This window comes from Sinocyclocheilus rhinocerous, unplaced genomic scaffold (genome assembly GCF_001515625.1).
Source record: "Sinocyclocheilus rhinocerous isolate Xijiao unplaced genomic scaffold, SAMN03320098_v1.1 scaffold1599, whole genome shotgun sequence".
NCBI lineage: Eukaryota > Metazoa > Chordata > Actinopteri > Cypriniformes > Cyprinidae > Sinocyclocheilus > Sinocyclocheilus rhinocerous.
The window spans coordinates 230,358-255,316 of record NW_015662191.1 but is presented as its reverse complement, the minus strand read 5'-3'; the positions used below and the strand labels follow the sequence as shown (position 1 = coordinate 255,316).

General features: G+C 39.0%; 1 protein-coding gene across 1 annotated transcript; it reads left to right on the top strand.

The window, feature by feature from the left end:
• The first annotated feature begins 1,423 nt into the window (after window positions 1–1,423).
• On the top strand, window positions 1,424–24,123 carry LOC107727994 (cytosolic sulfotransferase 3-like). Its single transcript, XM_016538043.1, has 8 exons — window positions 1,424–1,512; window positions 2,130–2,268; window positions 7,128–7,256; window positions 21,185–21,285; window positions 22,269–22,395; window positions 23,435–23,532; window positions 23,619–23,793; window positions 23,882–24,123. The coding sequence occupies exons 1-8, from the start codon at window positions 1,489–1,491 to the stop codon at window positions 23,992–23,994; spliced, it is 906 nt and encodes a 301-aa protein (XP_016393529.1). The 5' UTR covers window positions 1,424–1,488; the 3' UTR covers window positions 23,995–24,123.
• The last annotated feature ends 836 nt before the right edge of the window (window positions 24,124–24,959 follow it).

The window sequence follows — 24,959 nt, the reverse complement described above, 5'->3', positions numbered from 1 at the left end:
CTGGAAAATAAGTGTCCCCAACTAAGCAAGCCAGAGGCGACAGCGGCAAGGATCCAAAACTCCATCGGTGACAGAACGGAGAAAAAACCTTGGGAGAAACCAGGCTCAGTCAGGGGGCCAGTTCTCCTCTGACCAGATGAACCAGCAGGTTGGTTCTGGTTCCATCTGGTTCCTGTGGTCTTGTCCCGGTGGCCGTCTAGGAGACAAGGTCTTCACTGGGGATCTGTCTCTGGGGCTCATCTCTAGGTGCTGATTCACCATCTGAGCTGGATACGCATCTGAGCCTACCCCTAAACCTAACCCTACCCCATGTAGTTACCTTATATTACCAGAACTTTCTTTGGTAGGTACACTGTAAGGACATGTAAGTACACGTACTGTAAAATAAAGTGCAACCGCATGTTCTATCTAACCGGTGAAGAGTCATCTAATTGTTAGTGACCGGTTAACCGGTTGTTGAAAAGTCTGATGCAAGTTTTCCAGTTTTCAAAATGTAGTCATTTTTACAACAATCTTAAAGGGGTCATAGGATGCCCATTTTCCACAAGTTGATATGATTCTTTAGGGTCTTAATGAAAAGTCTGTAACATAGTTTGGTTAAAATTTCTCAATGGTAGTGTAAAAAACACCTTTTTTACCCTGTCAAAAACAGCTCTTTTCAGATCAAGCCGTTTTTGTAGCATTTTCCTTTAAATGTTAATGAGCTCTGCTGACCCCGCCCCTCTCTTCCGAGCTGCTCTCAAGAGAGACTGTTTACTTTAGCCTTAACTATTATATTAGTTAATATAATTCATTCATCGTGAAACTTGCTAATTAGCACATTATTAGGAAAGGCGATTTGCAAAGATTCATTACAAAACATTATACTCACTTCTTCTGTGGATGAGGCTGGATCACGAATGATTCGCGCGAACATAGAAGCATTTATGTAGATCGTGGGGCGCATTCCCTTTCAGAAACAAATAATCCAGTTCGAATAATAAGCGAGTTCAAAATAAAACTTGTAAAAGTGCATGTAGCATCCTATGACCCCTTTAAGTAATATAGAATAAGGCTTTAAATTCAATTAGTAATCTAGAGACATAATTTCGGAAAAAAGTTCTATACTGTGATCGTTACTGTATCATTACTGTGAAAGAAAATTGCTCAGGAATTACTCGGGTATAGGATTTCATATCGCACACGATCACTAAATGTTTTTTAGGTTTCCTAAGATTCTAAATCTAACTGCAATTAACTGCCAGCTTTTAAAAATGTTGGTGTTTTTTTTTTCTTTTTCTTTTTTAGTTTGTTGGGGCAATGTAAGTTGTTCTTAATTAACACTCTGAAGATAAGATAAGCTGTGATTTGTAGACATCAGCATTGCGCGAAATGTAGTTTAACACGGAAGAGCTGCAAGATAACATTTGAGGAAAGCAGAAGCAGGAGCAAAGAAAAAAAAACAGGATTAAGAAAACCGACTTAAAGGAACAACACCTTTTCATTATAATGGAAATCCCTGACATGTCATCAGTAAGTAAATATATTTCTTTGAAGTATTTTAAGATAGTTGAGGAAATACTTGACCTACATTAATAGATTAGCACAGGGATCTCCAATCCTGCTCCTGGAGAGCTACAGTCCTGCAAATTTCAGTTGCAACTGTCCTCCAACACATCTGTATCATCAACTAATCCTGAAAACCTTAATTAGCTGGTTCAGTTGTTTGAGAAGGGTTAGACAGTTGGAGACCCCTGTATTAACAGCTGTTTCATTCACCTTTGGGTGTGAATATTTGGAAGTAAGAACTAGCAAGATATAAACAATAAATCATTTAGCTATCAACATGACTTTGAAACACATACAATGTAAATACACAATAGAAGTTTTAATGCTTCACATCATAAGAATATCCCTGTCATTATTCAACATATGTACTTCTGTTCATAAAATATAATTCTATTCATGAAAGTGATGACAGTGAAATACATGATTTATTTCAAAACGTATTACATATTAATTAATAATCTGAAATCTTTATGAGTTCTGAAATCTTTTCACATTGACTGTTATAAACCAATGCTGACTTTCTAATGACCATTCACTGCTGTGTAGCTTTGACATTAAACTGACACCTTTCAATATTACAGATAAATCTAACTAATCGACCAGAGCTGTTTGATTTTGAGGGAATTTCTATGACCCACTACTTCACCGACAACTGGGAAAAGGTGAAAAACTTTCAGGCAAGACCTGATGACATTCTAATCGCCACTTACCCTAAAGCAGGTGAGGGCACTTTACAGTTTGTAAAAAAATAAAATAATAATAATTAGTCAGCATGTGATATGACCACTTCACTGCATATTACTCTTTAAGTTAGTTATTCTGGTGTTCAGGAAGAATAATGAATCTCTAATGCTCCTTTTGTATTACTTCATGGTGACTGGATTTATATGGCCCACCCTAAAAGTGGAGCATATGTGCCCAAATGCACATATAGTTAGTCTGACCCTGCTACATTTCAATATATTTTCTTTTAAAACTGTCATTTGCTCTTTATGATTTCTGAAAGCTTTTCATAGTGTATTATTTTTTAAGGCGAAATTGCTTCCTCATCACATGATCCCTTTAATTATTAAAGTGATAGTTCGTCCAAAAATGTCAAATCCTGTCATCGTTTACTCACCCTCATGTCATTCCAATCCCTTAAGCCTTCTACACACTGCACGATTTTGGCTGTCCCAGAAGAAAGATTGGCATTGTGGAAAACAATCATGGAGAGTTCTGTGATCGTGACTCCTTAACGATTTCCTGGTCATGGGTCCAATGTTGTACAGTGAGACAGGTTCAAAGTCGGCCATTGTCAAGGTCTTGCAACCAAAGATATCCTGCGATCATTTTCTGACAGTGTCAGAAATGACATGGCACAGTGTGTTTGCTGCTACGACCCCTGTTTACTGACCAGCCAATAAAAATGCAACATGAAATGGCATGTTGATCAATGCAACATGGTGTTAAAATTTAAAACTGCTTACCTCAAAGTCTTTTAAAGTGCCCCTATTATGGATTACCTTTCATGCAGTGTGTAACACAGCTCTAAATGAATGAAAACATCAAAAAAAGTGTCTCACACGGCTCCGGGGGGTGAACAAAGGCCTCCTTTAGCGAATCAATGCGGTTTTGTAAGAAAAATAACCATATTTAAAACGTAATAATCACTTTAATGTAGCTTGCGCTCACTGTTGTACACGGAAGCAGCTCCGGGAGGATGACGTATGAGGTCAGCGTCATGCAAAGGAGGGGTTTGGAAAAATGAATCGTTAAACAAATAGTTTGGGAGTCGTTGAGCAAATAAGGTAATAATAAATGCATATTATATGACAATGAAAGTGTTTTTGACCTTGCCTGCATGTCAACCTGTTGTTGGGGACTTCCAAAATCAAAATATGAACCTTTCATTACCCATAATAGGGGCACTTTAACTTCCACTTTTACAGCTTTCTCTTTTTTTTCAGCAAACAAAAAAACTACAACTGCCAACTGTGCTTTGTCATGCTCTTTTTGTTTACCACTAGTGCATGCTAATAATGTTTTATTCTACAATTGTAACTTGCGTCGTAGTCTACAAGTCATTATGTGTCATCGTCGTACAGTCTGCATAGGCTACATGTCGTACCCAAGTTTATTAGATCTATGTTGCACATGTGTGATTTGTAATAATCTTATGGGATTGCTAAAATCGTGTAGTGTGTAGAAGGCTTAAGACTTCTGTTCACCTTAAAAACAAAAATTAAGATATTTATAATAAAACCTGAGAGATTTCTCTACCTCAACTTTAAGTCATTCAACCAAAACATTTTGTTAGTATAAACGATTCTTAATTTGTGGGTGAAAAATAGTGCTTTGGTATGGCAATCCCCAATGTTCTGTTTGTTTGTTTATTCCCAAACTGACAATTAATATATATATATATATATTTGATAAATAAAATTCAGAAAATATTCACTTTGAACATTTTCTAATTAATTGCCGCAGTTTTTTTTTTTTTTTTTGTATCAAAAATTTGAGTGTGATTACAAAAAATATAACAAAAAAAGTGTTACAGCATGAAACAAAAAAAATCAGCATACAGTCATGGTCTAATTATTGGTACCCTTGATAAATATGATCAAAGAAGGCTGTGAAAATACTGTAAATCTGCATTGTTAATCCATTTGATCATTTATTTTAAAACTTCAAACCTTAAATCAAACCTTATAAAATAAAATTATAAAATTATATTCTCCAATATATGTTGGCCACAATTAATGGTACCCTTTTATTTAATACTTTTTGCAACATCCTTTTGGCAAGATAGCAGGTCTGAGTCTTCTCTTATAATGCCTGAAGAGTTTGGAGAACACAAGACAAGAGATCAGAGACACCATTCCTTCATCCAGGAATCTCTCCAGATCCTTCAGATTCCCAGCTCCATGTTGGTGCTACCGTAAACCTACCCACTTCTGAACCATATAAAACACGTAACAGGCAAACATAAGTGCAGTCACAGGTATTTATTGCAAAAACTGACATAAACAAGCAGTATAAATGCATTACAAGCAAGTCCTGTTGCATTCCAAGTCTTCTGAAGCCATACGTCTTTATGCCATACGAAGGTTTTAATCGCTGAAAATGATCCCGCTCCATTAACGCGTTCACATCTCGTTCAAAAAAATACTCCGGACCATAGCATGATGCAATCGGTCACGAGACATACAAGAGCCAATAGCATTTCACAACCAAGGCTGACGGAAGGCTTTAGGCTTCTTCTGGCGGCATTTTTTGAATTTGCGCATGTGCACTACAGACTGTGATGTGCACAGACACTGCAGCACACAGGATGAGCTTTACGGCGGACGGAGACGGCGATCATGTCTATTCCTCTCACAAATCAATCGTTTTGCCTCGGAAGACTTGTAATATTAATACTTTTTGAATAAATTATGACGGTAGTTGTATCTGCCTGTTATATCTTGTGTTTTATTGACAAATGGTAGGATTAGCAGCATAGGCGGAGCGTATGTAAGGCTGGGGAAGGCTTAGCGGGGGACTTGGGGCAAAAATGCCCTTGCACTAACAAATTAAATCTATTACGTCTGTTGCTAACAAAGTGAATATGAATAGACAGTGTCGTTTGCGGCATTAAATTAAGATCTGCTCATGTTGCACCCTATTTCATTTTAGGCGTTTTTACAGTGTTGCGCATTTTAACCAATCACACACAATTCTGTTGAGCTTAGGAATGCAATGGCCAATCAGAAGCGTTCAGATGAGTCATCGTTCAAACATCAGTTTTGTTGAGTGCGCGCACGTTCGCTGATTGAATTCCGGACTCTTGCGAATTCTCTCATCATAAACAACAAAGCGCAGATGTACGTACAACGTAAGTAAGCGATTCATTTCACAGTATACAGCTTCAGTGATTATAACGATAGTTTTGTTTTTTTGAGAGTGCTTAAACTCGCGATAGATCAATGTTAGTGATAATGTCACTTTCTAAATATAATTTATTCGCTGTTTGAATAACCGTGGAAAGGAAACGTTACATAATTATAAATTTCTAATGTTTTTATTACATTATAGTCACGTTAAATACAAATTATTATTTTTTTAGCCTACATGACACCCAGGTCTGGTTCTTGCCTAAAAAGACGGGTTTATGATGTTTAATTGGAAAGGAAACGTTAAATAATTATCAATTTCTCACGTTTTTATTAAATTGTAATAATGTCTTATGTAATAATGTAATATGTCCAATTAAAAAAATTTTTAGCCTACATGACACCCATGTCTGGTTCTTGCCTAAAAAGACGGTTTATGATGTTTGATACATTTGGCTGCTTTTAGCCTTACCCTGGAGTTGGTTCACCCTCCGCCTATGCAGCTGAGTCAAGTCAAGTCACCTTTATTTACATAGCGCTTTTAACAATACAGATTGTGTCAAAGCAATGCAGCCTAAAACCTTTAACGGATTTGAATATTAGAAATGTGTTAGTGTGTTATGTGTAAGCCAGGTTAAAGAGATGGGTCTTTAATCTAGATTTAAACTGACAGAGTGTGTCTGCCTCCCGAACAATGTTAGGTAGGTTTTCCCAGAGTTTGGGCGCTAAATAGGAAAATTGAAAAATAAGAGTCCTTAGCCATCTTCAAGAATCGGCTAAAAACACATCTCTTCCATCTTTATTTGACCCTCTAACTCTATCACTCTCTATTCTAATTCTATTCTTTAAAAAAAACCGTGTCCCTTTTAGACTTAAAAAAAAACTTGCTATGTGTACTGCATTAAGCTAACTGAGACTTGCTATAGCACTTGTATATCATTGCCCTTTTGTTGATTTTGATTGCTTCCATTGTCCTCATTTGTAAGTCGCTTTGGATAAAAGCGTCTGCTAAATGACTAAATGTAAATGTAAATGTTTAGGGGCAGGGGTTGGATTACATGCTCATAAATGTTTAAATAGCGTAATATAAATGAAACTGTTGTAACTGTTTACATTGAAACATCACACCCCAACTATTTAAAGAAGGAGGACCCTGCATGGAGGACCCTGCACGTCGAAAAATTACGCTAAAGGGGTACCCTGTGCGTCAAAAAGTGGCGCCAAGGGGTCCTGACCAAGCGTCAATATGTGACGAGTTGAGAGTGAGAATGTGTTGCTCAAACAACATCTGGTGATGTAGGTGCTGTTTGATAATTTTTAGGCTTTCTGACACCGAGGATCAACTATTTTCTGAAGTTCTCCATCTGTGATCCTTGGAGAAACTTTGGCCACTCTAACTATCTCCTCGACTTGCTTTAAGACAATCTAGACCCAGTTGTGACCTAATAAAGAGTGAGACTTGTAACCCAAAGGTAGCAGGTTTGAGTCTCAGTACCAGCAGGAAATGTAGGTGGGGGGAGTGAATCAACAATGCTCTTTTCCACCCTCATTACCCACATCAGAAGTGCCCTTGAGCAAGACGCTGAACCCCAAATTGCTCCCTGGGCACCGCAGCAGAAATGAAATGAAATGCAGAGCACAAATTTTCAGAAAATTTCACAAAATTCAGAGCACAGATTTTTTTCATCATTTTTTGACGGTTGTTATGTTTCTAACACTGTCTAGGTACCACCTGGGTTTCTTATACACTTGACCTTCTGTACTTTGGTAACGATGCTCCAGAGCGCCAGACTTCCCAGCCTATCTATATGAGAGTGCCATTCTTGGAGTCATATATTCAAGGGATACCATCAGGTCAGAGACCACAATATAATGAGTGTTTATGGAATTAATTTTTTTATGTATATATATGTGTGTGTGTGTGTGTGTGTGTGTGTGTGTTAGCCAGTTCTAGATAACACAATTAATAATTATTTTACGTTGCATGGACTGTGATACACTCTGAAGTTGTGATACATTGATTGCTATGCGCATCCACAGAAAGTGGGATAGTGGTAGACAGAGGTGCCCATAGCAATCATTGTATGGTAAAATTGCTCAAAACTGCTGGTCTAAAGACTCAGCCTTAAAAATCACACCAGCAGACAATCCACAGTGCATGCAGCAGGTGCAACGCATACTCAGGTTTTTGCTAAGGAGCCTGTGATGACCGAGGCCACACATAAATGTATTTGATTTAAATGTTTGTTTTGATAAGTTGATTGTTTGATTTATGTATTGGTTTTGATGTGTTTTCTTTCCTTTTGTTTTCTTCCTTTGTAAATTTTTATTTATTTTGTATGTTTTGTTTATTTGTCTAAATATTTATGCTCTAAGTTAGGTAGTTTATGTTGTCTTCTTTATGCGCGGTAAAGGAAGGTAGCTCCTAATTATTTTCTATTCACTGGAGTGCACGCTGGTGCATTCCAGTGAATATTTGCAGATATTGCAACAACATAGACTAGAATAGAAAATAAAGAAGGTGTAACTACGAGCAGAGACAAATTATGTTGTTCTTTATTTACATGATTTGTTATAGTGTATAAGTGAATATGATTTATGGATGGTATTAATTTTTATTTATTTTGTTCTAAATGCGATATGAATTCATCTAATTTAGGCAGTTAAGTCATTTGAATGTATTTGTGTGTGAGTGACCCTTTGTCATTTGTTAATGGTTCGGTCCCGGTAATATACAGTAGCCCCTCACTGCGGAACACAAGATCCAGGGGGCGTGGCTGGATCCACATCTAGGGGGTGGAGATTGGTAAGTTAAGGGGTGGAGATGGGTAGGTTTCGGGGTGGAAATGGGTGGGTTTAGAGATCAGGGGGTGGAGACGGGTAGGTTTGGGTATATGTAAGGGGGGAGGAGTTGAATCTGGATCGAACCACGCCCCCTGGATCTTGTGTTCTGCAGTGAGGACCATCTCGTAATATAAGGGCTGGGTTTTGTTTGTTAAGGGAGTTTTTTGGGTTGGGGATCCCAACTGTTAACGTCTGAACCCTGGAACTCCATATTTTCTTTCCTTTATTTGTTCAGTTTTCTTTATTTTCTGTATGTATGGCCAAGTGTATGTTTTAAAAAAATGGGAAAATTATAAAGAACTGAATTTTTTGTAAATCATGCTTCCTGTGTTTATTGGACGAATCCTGACAGAGCCGAGCCGGTGACCTGGCTGCTCAGTCGTGGTACAGCAACTGTGGCAACGAGACGTGACATCTCCTTTCCCTCCTTCAGGGAACGAGGGTTACATATGCAACTGAGACATTCCCTTTCAGTCGGTAACTTTCGACTTCACGGCGATGGCTGATGAATTGGGGAATCCCTACCAAAGTGCCATAGATGCTGCCCCTTCCAGTGTCCTGTCCGAGCCTCCTGCACCCTTTGTTAAAGTATAGGCCAGGGCTCACACCAGGAAGGCCAGTCACTGTGGAGGAATATGGAATACACATATGGGATCCCCTCAGGGTGACTACATATGGCACCCAGCCTCCTACCGGTTCTCACGGACACATCGAGTGAAGGCCTGGCTCCACCACGTCTGGCTGCCGAGGGTGATGGAGGAGCTCGACAGGGTCTGCAATATGGAACTCTCTGGAGCAAGTATCACAATTTGTGCCATAGCAAGCCGACACTAGGCCAGGGCCTCTCGGTGCTTCTACCCATTTGAGGTGAGAACACAGGAGGATACAGACTCAACACGAAGGCTATGGAATCTAGCGAACATGTTGGGGTTGCCCTCCTAAAGAACTTAAAGACCAGGTTGTGCTTCCCTACCATCTTACCATCCACGGGGTTGTGATTTGCAGATATTGCAACAACATAGACTTTTAAGGGTGGAGGGGGACAGCCTTCGCTCCAACCCTTGCTGCAGAAAGAAAAGCACGGCTCTGATCAGGCATCTTCGGCGTCCTCTCGGTGTGAGGAACACCACTCAATGAACAGGTTCCACTTCAAGGTGTAAGCGTGTCTCGTAAATGGTGCACGTGCCGAAGTGATGGTGTCACCTACCTCTAGGTCACCTGGAACCTCTACGTCCCATCCAGGGACCAGACATGGAGTCTCCAGAGATCCGGATGCGGGTGCCACAGGGTGCCCTGTCACTGAGAAAGTAGATCCTTCCTCAGAGGAATCCGCCTGTGAGGGGCTGTCACGAGGAACATTAGTTCTGGGAACCAGGGGCCTCATTTATAAAATGTTGCGTATAAATAGTCCTAAATTTGTTCTAAGATCATTTCTCAAAAGTGCGTAAGTGCGATTCAGAGAAAATTTATTTATAGACATTTATAAATCGCAAATGATCTTGAAATTGTGCGCTGCTGACTGGTGTCAGATCTCCGCCTTGTAAATGCCCCCTAATTAATATCATTACCATATAAAAGAGCACACGCCAATATCCGAATTTCACTTTAAAAAAACATTATTGAAAGAAAAATTGGACGTTTCATATCATAATAAAATTAATTATTACACAAATACGGTCTCCGGTCTGAAAAAACCTGCATGTGATTTGGCATTTCTTTATAGGCTATTTACACAGTTTACTAATGCTGTTCAAATGTGCCATTAATGTACTGACACAAAAATATATAGTGTATTTTATACAAATATAACTGATGTAAATGACAAAAACAAAGTTTAAGGCTGATGTCTCTATTAATTTTCACAGAGGCAAAGCAGCAGATGTTATAAATAAAAACAGTTAACTATGTTATTGAATAGAATATATTACAACCGTTATTTCACGACATAGGCCTATTCTTATACGCTACACTATAATAAAATAATTTTAAAAACAACATGGAATAAACTGTGTACAGAAAGCTAGCAAAGAACTCTCAACATTAGGCTACTAAAAAGGGCAGTTTAATCTCGCAAAAACTCCCGTTAATAAAAAATCTGACTACACTGCACAATTAATCTCTTACACTGCATCTTTGTTGTTTATGATGAATTCGGTGCTTGCACGTACACCGCTTTTATTATTATTGCAGCTTAGATGTTCAAATAGCTGCAGTACTCCGACTTTGCCACAAGGAAAAGTGCGTATGCCTGCTCAGACCCTGACCTGGCGGTAAGTACTTTTCCATGTCAAAGACCGTTTTTATAAATATGAACGTTGCCGTGGAAATCTGTGTACGCACATTTTATAAATGAGGCCCCAGGTCTGGTTGGGCCAGTAAGGTGCAAGGAGCAAGACCTGCTCCTCGTCCTCACTGACTTTGCACAGTGTCTGTGCAAGAAGGCTCACTGGGGGAAACGCATACGTGCCGAGTGTTCCTTTGGTCAGGGAGTAAAACAGCTGCCAGTGGGAGGCTTCTGGAGAGGCAAACAGGTCTACCTGAGCAGCTCCCAAACATCTCCAAATCAGCTGGACTGTCTGGAGATGGAGTCTCCATTCTCCCGGTAGCACAGCTCGTCGGCCACACAGTTGAGCAGGCCCAGAATAAGAATGGCACGAAGCGACCCAGTGAGTGTTGCACTGCCACACCCACCTTGGGACTCAGCCATGGAGCCAGTGCTGAAGCGGTCTCATATGAAGCAGCCCCAGTGGCGTGACTGCAGCTGCCATATGCCCCAGGAGCCTCTGAAACTCTTTCCTGCCTTTGACCGAATTCAAGCAGTTCAACACTGACTGAGCATGTTCCTCTGTGCGATCCCCGTGATCTCAATCGCCACCGTACCTCAGCAACAGCGGGAGCGGAACCGGAACCGCAAAGACATGGACACACTCTTGGAAGAGTGCCTGGTGGGAGCGGAGCATTTTTGGCAGTAGCACGATGCACAACCGATCATGTGTATTCGCAACTGTAAAGTTAGACACGGGCAGAGAAGAACACACACAGTCAAAAGTGCTGTCTGTTTAGCTTGCCATATATCGCCATATATAAGAGCAGATGCTATGGAAAACAGCATTCCAACTCTACCCAACAGAACTTTGAATAAGTATGCTTAGCACAGATTTGTGTGAGCAAAGACTGAATCAACCCAAAAAGACCCGAGTGCCTGGGGTTGAATCCATGTCCAAACTGTAGAATCTTATGAATGTGTGTGGAGAGGCCCAGCCTGCCGCTGCACACACATCTTGTAAAGACGCACACTTAGCGCCTTGGAAGAAGTCATAGTCCTAGCAGAGTGAGCCTTGACCCCGAAGGCAAACCACACGCCTCATAGGCTTGTGTGAACGTTGCCCTGATCCAATAGAACATGTGCTGCTTTGTGGCCTCTTTGTTGTAACCATGAAAGCACACCAACAATTGAATAGGTCACTTGTTAGAATGGTCCAGGTAAGTCCTCCGAGCCCAGACAGCTGAAACAGCAGAGGAAAGAAGGCATGAAGCATATTTAACTGAGTAGTAGAAGATGGCCCCCTAGGAATATAGTCTGATCCAGGATACAGGAAAACTTTGACTAGCCCAGGGTTTAAGTCTAAGCAGAAGTCTTCTGTTCGGATTGGAGACATAATGTGCTTGAATGTTAGCATCTTGAACCTGCAAGTCCTCAGAGGGAAGGGAAATCCCTAATATATCTGCTCATAGACGGATCCCCTAATAGACGTGGCATTGAAATGCTCCCGTTTTAATTGTAAGTGCTCGGTGAAACCATGAAGCGATGATCACTGAAGCCAATCTCAGACATATCTATTGAGCACGTGAACACAATGGCCAATCAGAGGTGTTTAAGAATCCGCTTAACAGCACTCAAAAAAGAACTCTCAACATTAGGCTACTAAAAAGGGCAGTTTAATCTCGCAAAAACTCCCGTTAATAAAAAATCTGACTACACTGCACAATTAATCTCTTACACTGCATCTTTGTTGTTTATGATGAATTCGGTGCTTGCACGTACACCGCTTTTATTATTATTGCAGCTTAGATGTTCAAATAGCTGCAGTACTCCGACTTTGCCACAAGGAAAAGTGCGTATGCCTGCTCAGACCCTGACCTGGCGGTAAGTACTTTTCCATGTCAAAGACCGTTTTTATAAATATGAACGTTGCCGTGGAAATCTGTGTACGCACATTTTATAAATGAGGCCCCAGGTCTGGTTGGGCCAGTAAGGTGCAAGGAGCAAGACCTGCTCCTCGTCCTCACTGACTTTGCACAGTGTCTGTGCAAGAAGGCTCACTGGGGGAAACGCATACGTGCCGAGTGTTCCTTTGGTCAGGGAGTAAAACAGCTGCCAGTGGGAGGCTTCTGGAGAGGCAAACAGGTCTACCTGAGCAGCTCCCAAACATCTCCAAATCAGCTGGACTGTCTGGAGATGGAGTCTCCATTCTCCCGGTAGCACAGCTCGTCGGCCACACAGTTGAGCAGGCCCAGAATAAGAATGGCACGAAGCGACCCAGTGAGTGTTGCACTGCCACACCCACCTTGGGACTCAGCCATGGAGCCAGTGCTGAAGCGGTCTCATATGAAGCAGCCCCAGTGGCGTGACTGCAGCTGCCATATGCCCCAGGAGCCTCTGAAACTCTTTCCTGCCTTTGACCGAATTCAAGCAGTTCAACACTGACTGAGCATGTTCCTCTGTGCGATCCCCGTGATCTCAATCGCCACCGTACCTCAGCAACAGCGGGAGCGGAACCGGAACCGCAAAGACATGGACACACTCTTGGAAGAGTGCCTGGTGGGAGCGGAGCATTTTTGGCAGTAGCACGATGCACAACCGATCATGTGTATTCGCAACTGTAAAGTTAGACACGGGCAGAGAAGAACACACACAGTCAAAAGTGCTGTCTGTTTAGCTTGCCATATATCGCCATATATAAGAGCAGATGCTATGGAAAACAGCATTCCAACTCTACCCAACAGAACTTTGAATAAGTATGCTTAGCACAGATTTGTGTGAGCAAAGACTGAATCAACCCAAAAAGACCCGAGTGCCTGGGGTTGAATCCATGTCCAAACTGTAGAATCTTATGAATGTGTGTGGAGAGGCCCAGCCTGCCGCTGCACACACATCTTGTAAAGACGCACACTTAGCGCCTTGGAAGAAGTCATAGTCCTAGCAGAGTGAGCCTTGACCCCGAAGGCAAACCACACGCCTCATAGGCTTGTGTGAACGTTGCCCTGATCCAATAGAACATGTGCTGCTTTGTGGCCTCTTTGTTGTAACCATGAAAGCACACCAACAATTGAATAGGTCACTTGTTAGAATGGTCCAGGTAAGTCCTCCGAGCCCAGACAGCTGAAACAGCAGAGGAAAGAAGGCATGAAGCATATTTAACTGAGTAGTAGAAGATGGCCCCCTAGGAATATAGTCTGATCCAGGATACAGGAAAACTTTGACTAGCCCAGGGTTTAAGTCTAAGCAGAAGTCTTCTGTTCGGATTGGAGACATAATGTGCTTGAATGTTAGCATCTTGAACCTGCAAGTCCTCAGAGGGAAGGGAAATCCCTAATATATCTGCTCATAGACGGATCCCCTAATAGACGTGGCATTGAAATGCTCCCGTTTTAATTGTAAGTGCTCGGTGAAACCATGAAGCGATGATCACTGAAGCCAATCTCAGACATATCTATTGAGCACGTGAACACAATGGCCAATCAGAGGTGTTTAAGAATCCGCTTAACAGCACTCAAAATGCTGGTATCATCACATTTTTCAAATTTCAGTACTTTTGACAACCCTTGTCTGCAGAGAAGCTGAGTTCGGCTGCTTGATAGAAAACATTTGTTGACTTTGCTGCAAGCCTCTCCCTGTTGTTGATTACGCCAATCAAAACTCACTTTGACCACAGCTCAGGTAACCACATCTAACAACTCCTCAAATGCCAGAATCATCTGGGGTAACGTGTGTTTTCAACTTTGCTCTTTTCTCAAGAATAGCCGATATCTAGTCTCATGCAAATTAGCTGAAATTGTAGTATGAGCTTTTTTATCTGACATGACAACATTGCAACTAAAGTCAGATGATAGAGATAAACAAACGGGAGCAAAGCTTTTTCATTGTGAAGTGCTTGCAATGCACACAGCTGACTTCAAAAGCTGATTGCTTGTGCTGCATGCTGAAAACATCACACAAAGGCCCTGTCCACACGAACGCGGTTATTTTTAAAACCGCAGCTTTTTCTATGCGGTTTGGCCGTTTGTCTACACGCAAACGCAGCACCAGGTCACTGAAACAGAACATTTTTGAAAACTACTGCCAGGGTGAAGATTTTCAAAAACTCCGGTTGCAGTGTTATTGTGTAGAGAGCGAAACTAGAGTTTTTGGCTTGTGACCTCCACCTACTGGAAACTTTTTCAGGCTTCTGATTGGCCAACATGGCTTTACTGTTGAGATTATATCGCCACCTGTTGGTTTGGCATGCTCTTGACAGTGCTTCATAGCATGTGTTTGCATTTTCATGTGGACGGAGATTTTTTTTTAAATGGAAGAAGGAAAAACTCTGTTTATAAAAATACCCATGTACATGTGGACATGGCCAAAGAGTGTGCATGTCGTTACTCATTAATATAAAGCAAGGCCACAGTGATGCGCATATCCTATACTGAAGAGATTTTTTTTTTCTCTTATTCTTAACACACTTCCTGAAGACAACGAGTCTGATGATGATGCAGATGCCCTTTTATGGTCTCTGTGATACAATGCAGCGTCACCTGAACCCTTCGTCAGCCAATGAAATTGGCGTGATTCTACGTTTCAGTACACGAAGATGAACAGTGTAATACATGCCAGTCCAGCTGTTACAAACAGCATTTTTCACGGTGGATTTAGCGTGCTAATTTGAGTAATAAAACCACACTGTGATCCTGGAGATCAATCAATTTTATCAGTAGAATTTTCAGTCAAATTGTCTGATTCATGGGCAATGGACTTTTGAATTATTAGGGCTGCCCTCGACTAAAGATTTTTCTGGTTGACAAGTAGTCGCTCATTTTAACCATTAGTCAACTAATTGCACGTTTACTAATAAACCATTCAAATCAATATAATGAGCCTTTAATTGCCTATAGCCTAATAAGCGCTCAAGCACACAGGCAGAAGTAATAATTATGAATGTGTCAGGGAAAAACAGTAAGGAGGCTGCATTAACATTTTAATAATGTATTGATACACTAGTGCTTTCTTTGTTTTCATTTTAAGAGATGAAGCCGTAGTAGTGGACGCCATGTTTCATACGGATTACATAATCTGACAATATTTGTCTTCCATTTGAATTGGTTAATTTGAAAGTAGACATTTCGCTCTATATAGATATGTTTTTTTCATATCTGTAAGTCAAGTATACACAGTGTTTCGCGCTCAAGTTCAGACAGAAAGCGCATCCTGTTTGCTTTCATTATTTTACAAAAGCGCAATGTTTTGTTGTTATTGTCAGTGCACACAAATAAACGTAGAGTCTTTACAGATTCGAAAGATGTATTACTCTTATCTGTATGACCAAAAATGAGGGAGAATTTTAAGAGCAAGTGACGCACCGGCGCCTCTGTCCTGCAGTGAGTGCTACTGTTCAGCTTCCACACTCTGCACAGACACTTCAACAGTACACATTTTTCTAGGTTAACATTAGATTGAGCGGCCATGTAAAGTGGGTAATACTTACAGGTCATATTTGAGGTTGATGAATGATAGGTGAGCGTTTGGATGTCCAGCCCGATGTACTGTATTACCATAGTGACTATGAGGTAGGATCTGGAGCATCTTTACCACTCACAAGGTGCATGAAAACAACTGGATACAAGAATGTGAGGAAAGATTCCAGCACTGCTTGTGATAAGGACATTTTTATTAACAATACCGACGCCTTCCTCAGGCCCTTAGGCCCTTAGGCCGAAACGCGTCGGTATTGTTAATAAAAATCCGTATAACCATAGACCAGTGGTTCTCAAAGTGTGGTAGGAGTACCATTAGTGGTACTCAGGCTCCCTCTAGTGGTACGCAGAGGAATCACTAAATTAAATATAAATTAATGTTAAAACACAATACATTTTAATTTATTTGAAATCTTTATTTGAGTGAATTTTTTTTTTTTTTTACATTTAAGTACAGTACAGTTTTTATTTAACAGGTACAACACATTTTAATTTAATCATTTTTTAAGTTTTTTATTTACCTGTTTTTAAGCACTGTGCAGTGTTAATGTTCAAACTGTATATTTACATTGATAAAGTGGCTGACAACAATAAATATTCCTATTAGGAATAAAATTGCCTTGTTTTTGAACTGTGCAGAGCTGTAGCTGAATAATTAGGCCTACTATGTTACTGTATTTTAATGTTGGTCATTATGGTGGTACTTGGAGAGCCACATGTTTTCTGAGGTGGTACTCAGTATAAAAAGTTTGAGAACTACTGCCATAGGCTAACCGTTAACGATCTGTCCGTCGTGGTGTTTATTACGTGGTGTTTATTTTAAAAAAAAAAAATTGTGACTAAGTGACTAATACAATTTTGGTCGACCAAGCCTCTTCTGGTCGACTAATGGTTAGTCAACTATTAGGGGGCAGCCCCGATAAATTATATTAAGATAATTTAACAAAGTTCAGCAGGAGCACGGTCAGGTAATCCAACCAATCAGAGTAAGAGGAGGCTGGTACATACTGTATATTGCACTAACCTCCCCAGATAGCAACATAATGTCGGCCCAGATCCGGCCCATATCTGGCACATGTGGAATGATGATCTGGCCCACATGTAGTGTGGAATGATGGCACTTGGGTGGACCACTCCTGTTTGCCAGATCTGGGCCAAAAGCAGGACATAGCAATGCCACATGTCAGCCAAGAGCAAAGAAATAAACCACACTGGACCTTATCTGAGCCACAAAATCTTCATATATTATTTATAAGAGCTTGTCTAAGCTTGTTAACAAGCAGAATCACAGAAGAAAATAAAAGAACAGAAAAAAAGAGACGAATATAAACACAACAACAACGACTGCAGCCACAGCCTTAGATGAATTCAGCTGAAGATAAAATACATTAAATCTCTGAAGATCTCAGCAGAGGAGGATTAAACAACTCCACAAACAGCATTACCAGCTTCACTTATTACTAACCAGACTGACTTTATTTCTGTCAGACGTCTACAGAAGATCTTATTGAGAATTAACCGGAGTTTAAATCTAACGTTTGTTTCATTTGAAGTCACCATAATGGTGATTCCTGTTTCCATTAGTTGGGCTCTTAATTATTATTATTAATCATTTGTGTTCTTTGGTTGTTGTTAGAGATGTTTGGTTCTTGAACAAGTCATTCTTTTGAGCTAGTTCACAAATTGAACTGATTTGAACTTTAGTTCCCGGTTAATGACGCACAGCTGAAGTAGACCTCAAAAAGAACCGGATGAGCCGGTTCAACCAACTGTTGAAGTTTGCCGAGGACTCAACAAAGACCGAATTAGCCGTGGTAAAGTTTGCTGAGAATTACTGAAGATTCTAATGAGTGAATTGACGATACTGTGCAAGCCTGAGGTGCGTACTGGAAACATGCTTATGACTTTTTAATTTACATTTTATTAAAACCTGCAAAAACCTTTCTGTCTAGTGATGTAAATACATTTTACAATAGTTTATTGTATTATATTTAAAGTTCCTTAAGCGAAATCAAGGAGTTTTTAAGACGTTTAAACTCTTTTAAAGGTTTATTCATTCTTATTCATTCTGTAGACATGTAGAACATATCCGCGTTTGTGCATCAATGTCTGTACTGTGTTGCTGTAGGTGTGAAACTTTTAAGAATCTTATCCAAATTGTAAGCTAGTCAGTATTGGTCAGTCAGTCGTATCTGAGGGTCCGCGAATTAAACTGTGACCACAAACACCATTAACTTAAGTGAATTATATGGCAATAATCAGCCATATGCTTTCACACAAATAACTTTATTTTTGAATGTTTTCAATATGTGTTGACACAAATGACTTGTTTGAACTTTTCATTGATACAATATAGCACTGAGTTGTTACAAAAGAAATGCGTGCGTAGAGACGTTATTGCTTGACGACATTAGAAACCGATGAATCTGCTTTTTGAACCGGTTGTGTAATTGCTGTGTAATTTAATGCTTTTGTGTTACAAAACCAGTGTTACTGCAATGTGTGTTACAACATCAGTTTAAAGATATTAAAAAGAGCGCATAAAAAAAAAGTGCCGCGCGTTGACACACACAGATATCAGCAATCAGCATATGGATCTCGACAATGGTGATAAAATATTCAGCTAATCGGATCAATTCTGGCCATCACAAAAACCTACTAAAAGACACAACAAAAAACAGCAAAAAATGCAAAATAAATACATGAACCAAATGTTTTTATTTGAAGGTTAGTAATTAGTGAAGCTGGTAATGCTGTTTGTGGCATCGTATAAGCTTTCTTTGCTGAGGTCTTCAAATATTTAATGTTTTTTATCTTCAGCTGAGTTCATCTAAGGCTGTGGCCGTTGTTGTTGTTTTTCTGTTTGTCTCTTTTTTTCCATTCTCTTCTTTTTTTGTGTGATTTTGCTTTTTAACAAGTTTAGACATGCTGAGAGAGCTCTATGAATAATATATGTAGATTTTGTGGCTGAGAAAATGTCCAATGTGGTTTGTTTCTTTGCTCTTGGCTGACATGTGGCTTTGCTATGTTTTGCTTTTGGCCCAGATCTGGCAAACAGGAGCAGTCCACCCAAGTGCCATCATTCCACGCTACATGTGGGCCAGATCATCATTCCACATGTGCCAGATGTGGGCCGGATCTGGGCCGACATTATGTTGCTATCTGGGGATCTGTACCATCACAACTTCACAGCATCCCTCCACCACCCCATCACCTCCCATCTAGAAATTTTTCATGTTCTGGGAATGTTTTCAGCTGCAAGTTTTATTTTATTTACAAGAATGTTCTGCTAAAAGGTAGGATAACATTCTCTAAAAGCATTCTAAAATTCAAAAAAATGTTTATTGATAACATCGTTAGAACATTTTCCTCTAACATTCTAATAAAGCTTCCCATCACACTAGATGTGGACTTACATTGCTTAGAAGTCAAATTTTGGTCGAAAGTGAAAACCCACCTTTTGTTTGATGTCAAGCTCCAGCATCATTAAATAACTCCAAAAACAGCATTACCAGCTTCACCTATTATAAACTCTACCTGGTCTCATGGCAAAAACGTACCTGGGGGCACTTTTTCGCGAGACGCGAAATACGTACCAATAAGTACATATCACTGCAGTTTCCAATTAAAATGAACACTAGAGGCAGTAAAACTCTGACACCTTTTATTCCTTTTCACACAAATTTACAGCGTTTAGATTAATAAAGCGTAATTTTCACACAATTACTTGAAGAATATTGTTATGACTTCAAAACAATTTTAATATGCTGGGAGATTTGAAAACTGATGCTTTTGAATGTTAGCATCTTACATATCCAGCTTCATATCTATGGGTTTTCATAGACAGTAAGTAAGGAGTACGGAGACGTACTTGAGAGGTGAGGAGCTCCGGTTTGAATCTCGTGTAACTACGGTAGGTTTAGGGTTGGGTTTGGTGTAGGGCATATTACCAACACGATAGAGCATTAACTTTTAACGACAGTCCCCCGACTAAACTTGTATTCTGAATCACTGCAATATGTATCGGAGTCAACGTAATAAAAACACAGCAATACGTATTTATATCAATGACAGCGGGAAAAAATGTGCCCAAATGATTTTGGTTAATTGCTGATGTTAAAGATATTGTTATGTAGAGATTTGACAATCTAATGTTTTCTCACAAATCATTTTTGAACTACTGAATGCTTTGACACCCACAGACATCAAGAATCAGTGTATGAATCTCAACAATGGTGACATGCTTCATGCCGCAATGCATTCTGGGAGCCATGGATGAGTTTTGAATGATGCACCCAGAACACATTGCAGCATGAAGCATGTCACCATTGTTGAGATTCATACACTAACTCTTGATGTTTGTGTGACAAAATTGTTTTTGTCTTTTAAATCCTTGAAATAATCTGATCGAAGTTCTGCTGCATCTCAGTCTGTAGAACCATTGCATTGTTATAATAATTAATGTATGACTAACACGATAGATTAGACTGGATGAAATCAAATAATCAAACTGCTATGTGATGACAAGCAAGCAAGTAGTATCATCTAATCATATGTTCTTTTGCTGTTTTGCCATAATAAACATACTAAAGCAAACACTGATCACAATAATGGTGACATCAAACCAAACAATTGCTTTCAGACATCAACATCTAAACCTCCGTTAATCTCAATAAGAAATTGTGTTAATGTATGACAGAAATAAAGTCAATCTGGTTTATAATAAGTGAAGCTGGTAATGCTATTTTTGGAGTTATTTAATGAAGTTGGCGCTTCATCAAACAAAGGTTGGGTTTTTACTTTAAACCAAAATTTGACATCTGAGCAACATTTGAGTCCACATCCAATGTCCAATGGGAAGCTTCCCACTTAAATCTTTATTAGAATGTTAGGGGATAATGTTCTAATAATATCAATAAATCAATAAATATGTTTAGAATGTTTTTAGAAATGTTATCCTACCTTTTAGGAGAATATTCTGGGAACTAAAATAAAACCTGCCACTGAAAACATTTCCAGAACATAAATAATGTTCTTGGAACACTCTTAGAACAAAAACATTCCTTGCTGCTGGCTCCTATCCCAGTGAAAAGAGGGACCAATTTTATTTATATACTTTATATGATTTATCTGTATGTTGTTGCCTAACTAGAATGACAACTAGGACATTTAATTTAGAACAACATTTAATTTTTCACTTACAGGAACAGAACTGGCTGATAATCTGCCCACTTCTCCTCGCCTCATCAAAACTCATTTACCTGTTCAGCTTGTGCCTAAGTCTTTCTGGGAGCAGAACTCAAGGGTAAAGTAAATGGGGCTTCATTTCATTTAGTAATGTGGTAAGGGACGTGGCAAATCACTGTAGTACTTTGATGATGGATCGGTGTGTCATAATCATGCAGGACTGCGTGGCCTCATCCTATGCGAAGATGCACATTTCATTACACCAAATACACAAAATAATGTTCTTTTTAGCAACATCATATGACCCCTTTAATTATTCACGACTGCACATGTTGATTTCCTATGATGACAGATGCTTCAAAAAGTGAGACAAGTTCACAGGTGGAAAATAAATGTTTTTGGTTGTAAGGGTCTCTGCGTGGTATAAATTCTCTCCTATAAACCTTAAGTCTCTGACATTAGCTATATTCATTCACACTGTGACTGTAATCTGTCTTTACAGTGTCTTGATCAAACAAGATCATTGCCTAAATGGCTGATATTGAAGTCCTGATCGCTAATTTATGCACCAGTGGCTTAATTACCTACGACCAAAACCCAGGCTACATACCCTATCAGTCTTGGTATGCACCCTTCCTACCTTTTCTGAAGGGCCAAGTCAAAAAATACGCTCAGTGGGCAGAGCTCACGTGTTTGGTATTCCAGGGAGCTCAAGACAGCTTCCCAGAGAGGTTCACAGAGAGCCTAAACAGCTTAGAACTGCTATCCAGGCCGAGCACTGAGGCCTAACAACTGTAGAAGAAGAAAAAAACAGAGGCAGACAAAGGCTAAATAAAGGCAATCAAAACAAAGTTTTTTTGTGGCTACTCTTTCTCAAAGTAAACTTCAGAAAGATGTAAACTATTAATTATTAGTAATTAATAGTACAGTGCTTTGCTCTTGAAACATAATTCAGAAGATGTAGGAATGTATTGATCCGTGAGGTCAGTTTGGCTTGGAAAATGATTGTCTTAAAACTTCATAAATATAAAGTTATAGTCTCTATTACAGGCTTATTAAAATGAAAATCTTGTTTCTTGTCATTTTTTTCCACTCATTCAGATTGTGTATGTAGCACGGAATGCAAAAGACAATGCCGTTTCCTATTTTCATTTTGATCGAATGAACATGGGAGAACCTGAACCAGGAGACTGGAACACCTTCTTACAGACATTTATAGAAGGAAAGAGTAAGTAAAATATTTGAAAAGTTAAATAATGAATTACATCATATTACATCTTATTGGTCAATAACAATGTGGATATTACTGAAACCACTTTTCCTCCATCGTTCCTCCATGGTTGTAGTTGCTTTTCCATTTGAGCACCGCTCAACAGAGAATTATTACAGACCATAACCTGCCTACAATTAGTTAACTGTGCTTAATCGTATTGGTCGAACACCTGTAGTGACATGATGATGGTTTTCATGATGATGTATAGTACAGTATTTTCCTACACGCCTTTTCAAATAACCACATGATTGTAAAGCGCTTTGGGTGTACAGCAATACACAATAAAGCGCTATATAAATGCATCATTCATTCATTCATTCATTCAATTAAAACCCATACATCAGTATATTGCTACTCTTATGTAAATAAATGTCATTTGTAGCAAGACTGGGAACGTTTACCTGTGTTTGTCAGTGACATTAGCTTTTAGCAAATTATGGTAAACCTCTCGCCTTCTCTTTGCTTTCTGTTTTGTGTCTTGAGTCTTATCAGTTCTACACTTTGTTGAAGCAAAAAAAATCTTAAAATTAAAAAAAAATATCTTGAGTCATTGTTACAACTCAAAAAACTGTCTTAAAAATTATCAATCACCATAGTATACTTACTTGAATTTTTTTTACAGTATCACAAAATCTCCAAGGGAACATATGTATTGAGATTGAGAAAAAAAATTCTGATTTCGCAGCACCACAGTAGAAAAATAAACTACATCCTTGGCATTTCATGCTGAGCTGGGACGGATATATTTCCACTTGTGGCGCTGCAAAATCAGAATAAAAATTTTCTCAATCATCACCACAAAAAGTCATTGGCAAGATGATGGTAAAATGGCTTAAACCATTTTAATGTGAGAATATAAATAATGTTTACACAAATATACAATCTACATAAACACTGGGAGAGTAAAAAGATTTGATTGCTTTATTATGTGCAACCCCTACATTACCTGACTCAAGAAATTTGCCACTGAAGAACATCCACAATTTCCCCTTAGGAGTGTTTGGTTCTTGGTACGACCATGTCAATGGATGGTGGGAGAAAAAACAGACTTATTCTAACCTACTGTACATGTTCTTTGAGGATATGGTTGAGGTAAGTTCAGTATATAAAATGACATTTTTAGCAAACATATTAGCATAAAATCAGAAAGGTATGTTAGATGTGTATGTCTTCCTCAGGACACTGGACGTGAGGTGGCTCGTTTGTGCTCCTTCTTGGGTTTGTCCACTTCAGCTGAACAGAAGGAGAAAATAACAAAAGGGGTTCAGTTTGATGCCATGAAACAGAACAAGATGACCAACTATTCCACTATCCCAGTCATGGACTTCAAGATCTCACCCTTTATGCGGAAAGGTTAATAAACTACTAAATTTAAGTACTTTAGTCCTTCTGAATTCAATCATTTCACTTACTTTTATCTTCTTCTTTTTCATTCCAAAAGGTAAAGTTGGAGACTGGAAAAGTCATTTCACTGTGGCACAAAATGAACAGTTTGATGTGGTCTACAAACAGAAGATGAAGAACACCACTGTCAAGTTCCGCACTGAGATCTAATATTAGAGAGTTCTGGATTTTGCACCAGAATAAAAATTTTATGATAAATAAATAATCAGTTGTCTGACTTAAGCCTAAATTTGGCTCTTCTGTTTTGAGCCATTCACAGGCTGATTTTTTACATGAAACCAGCAGAAACACTTAACATACAATAACTTTCAATAAAAAAAAAAAATCATTAACAAACAATATATAATGTTTAACGGATCATTAGTTAACATATATTCACATAGGTAGAAATATTAGATAATGTGCTTTTTAATGCTTACTAATGAACTTAATAAACATTATATAATGATTAACAGATCATTATTTAATGTAAACACAAATGCTTACAAATGTCATTAAACTTTCAATTGATGTGATCATGCACTTCTTGAAAATCTACAAATTTAATTTGACAGATGGTTTACAATGATTAAAAGCTTCGTTAATGAATCATTAACTTAATACACTTGACGGAATACTTCCTTTCTGGCAATATTGTTGACTTGATTGCACAGAATAAGAAATTTTCTAAATTATTACCGGAACAAGAGAATTAAAGTAAGTCAAATTTGTAAACTTTATTATTATTATTATTATTATTAATGTCATAAATTCCAATAATGTCTGTATGTACAAACCATTTCTACCATGATTTCTGAACAGCTTAAAGTCTAACTAATATGTCTACTGCTGAGAATAGAGCGATGGTGCAGGGTAATCTGGAAGTAATCTGGGACTACTGGGGTAAAGGGCCTGTTCACTTTCTCCAAATCTCCAAGATAAACACACACTGTTCCTTTGAGATCAACACTAACTTCCTGTAACAATAAAAAGCCAGTACTTGAGGGGCCCTAGTCAGTGTCCATTGTGTCTGAACTTACATAACCTGTTGTTTGAGGTTGAGTACAAAGTACAGTGAAAGTAAGAGTGAGAGAGAGAGGGCGAGAGAGAGAGAGAGAGAGAGAGTGAGGGAGAGA

What these genes read in the sequence shown, in the direction of transcription:
- LOC107727994 (XM_016538043.1), top strand. Translation starts at nt 1,489, where the DNA reads ATGGAAATCCCTGACATGTCATCA. An exon ending in AAATCCCTGACATGTCATCA is followed by an intron (nt 1,513 to 2,129) that starts GTAAGTAAATAT and finishes TCAATATTACAG; the next exon opens with ATAAATCTAACTAATCGACC. An exon ending in CTCACCCTTTATGCGGAAAG is followed by an intron (nt 23,794 to 23,881) that starts GTTAATAAACTA and finishes TCATTCCAAAAG; the next exon opens with GTAAAGTTGGAGACTGGAAA.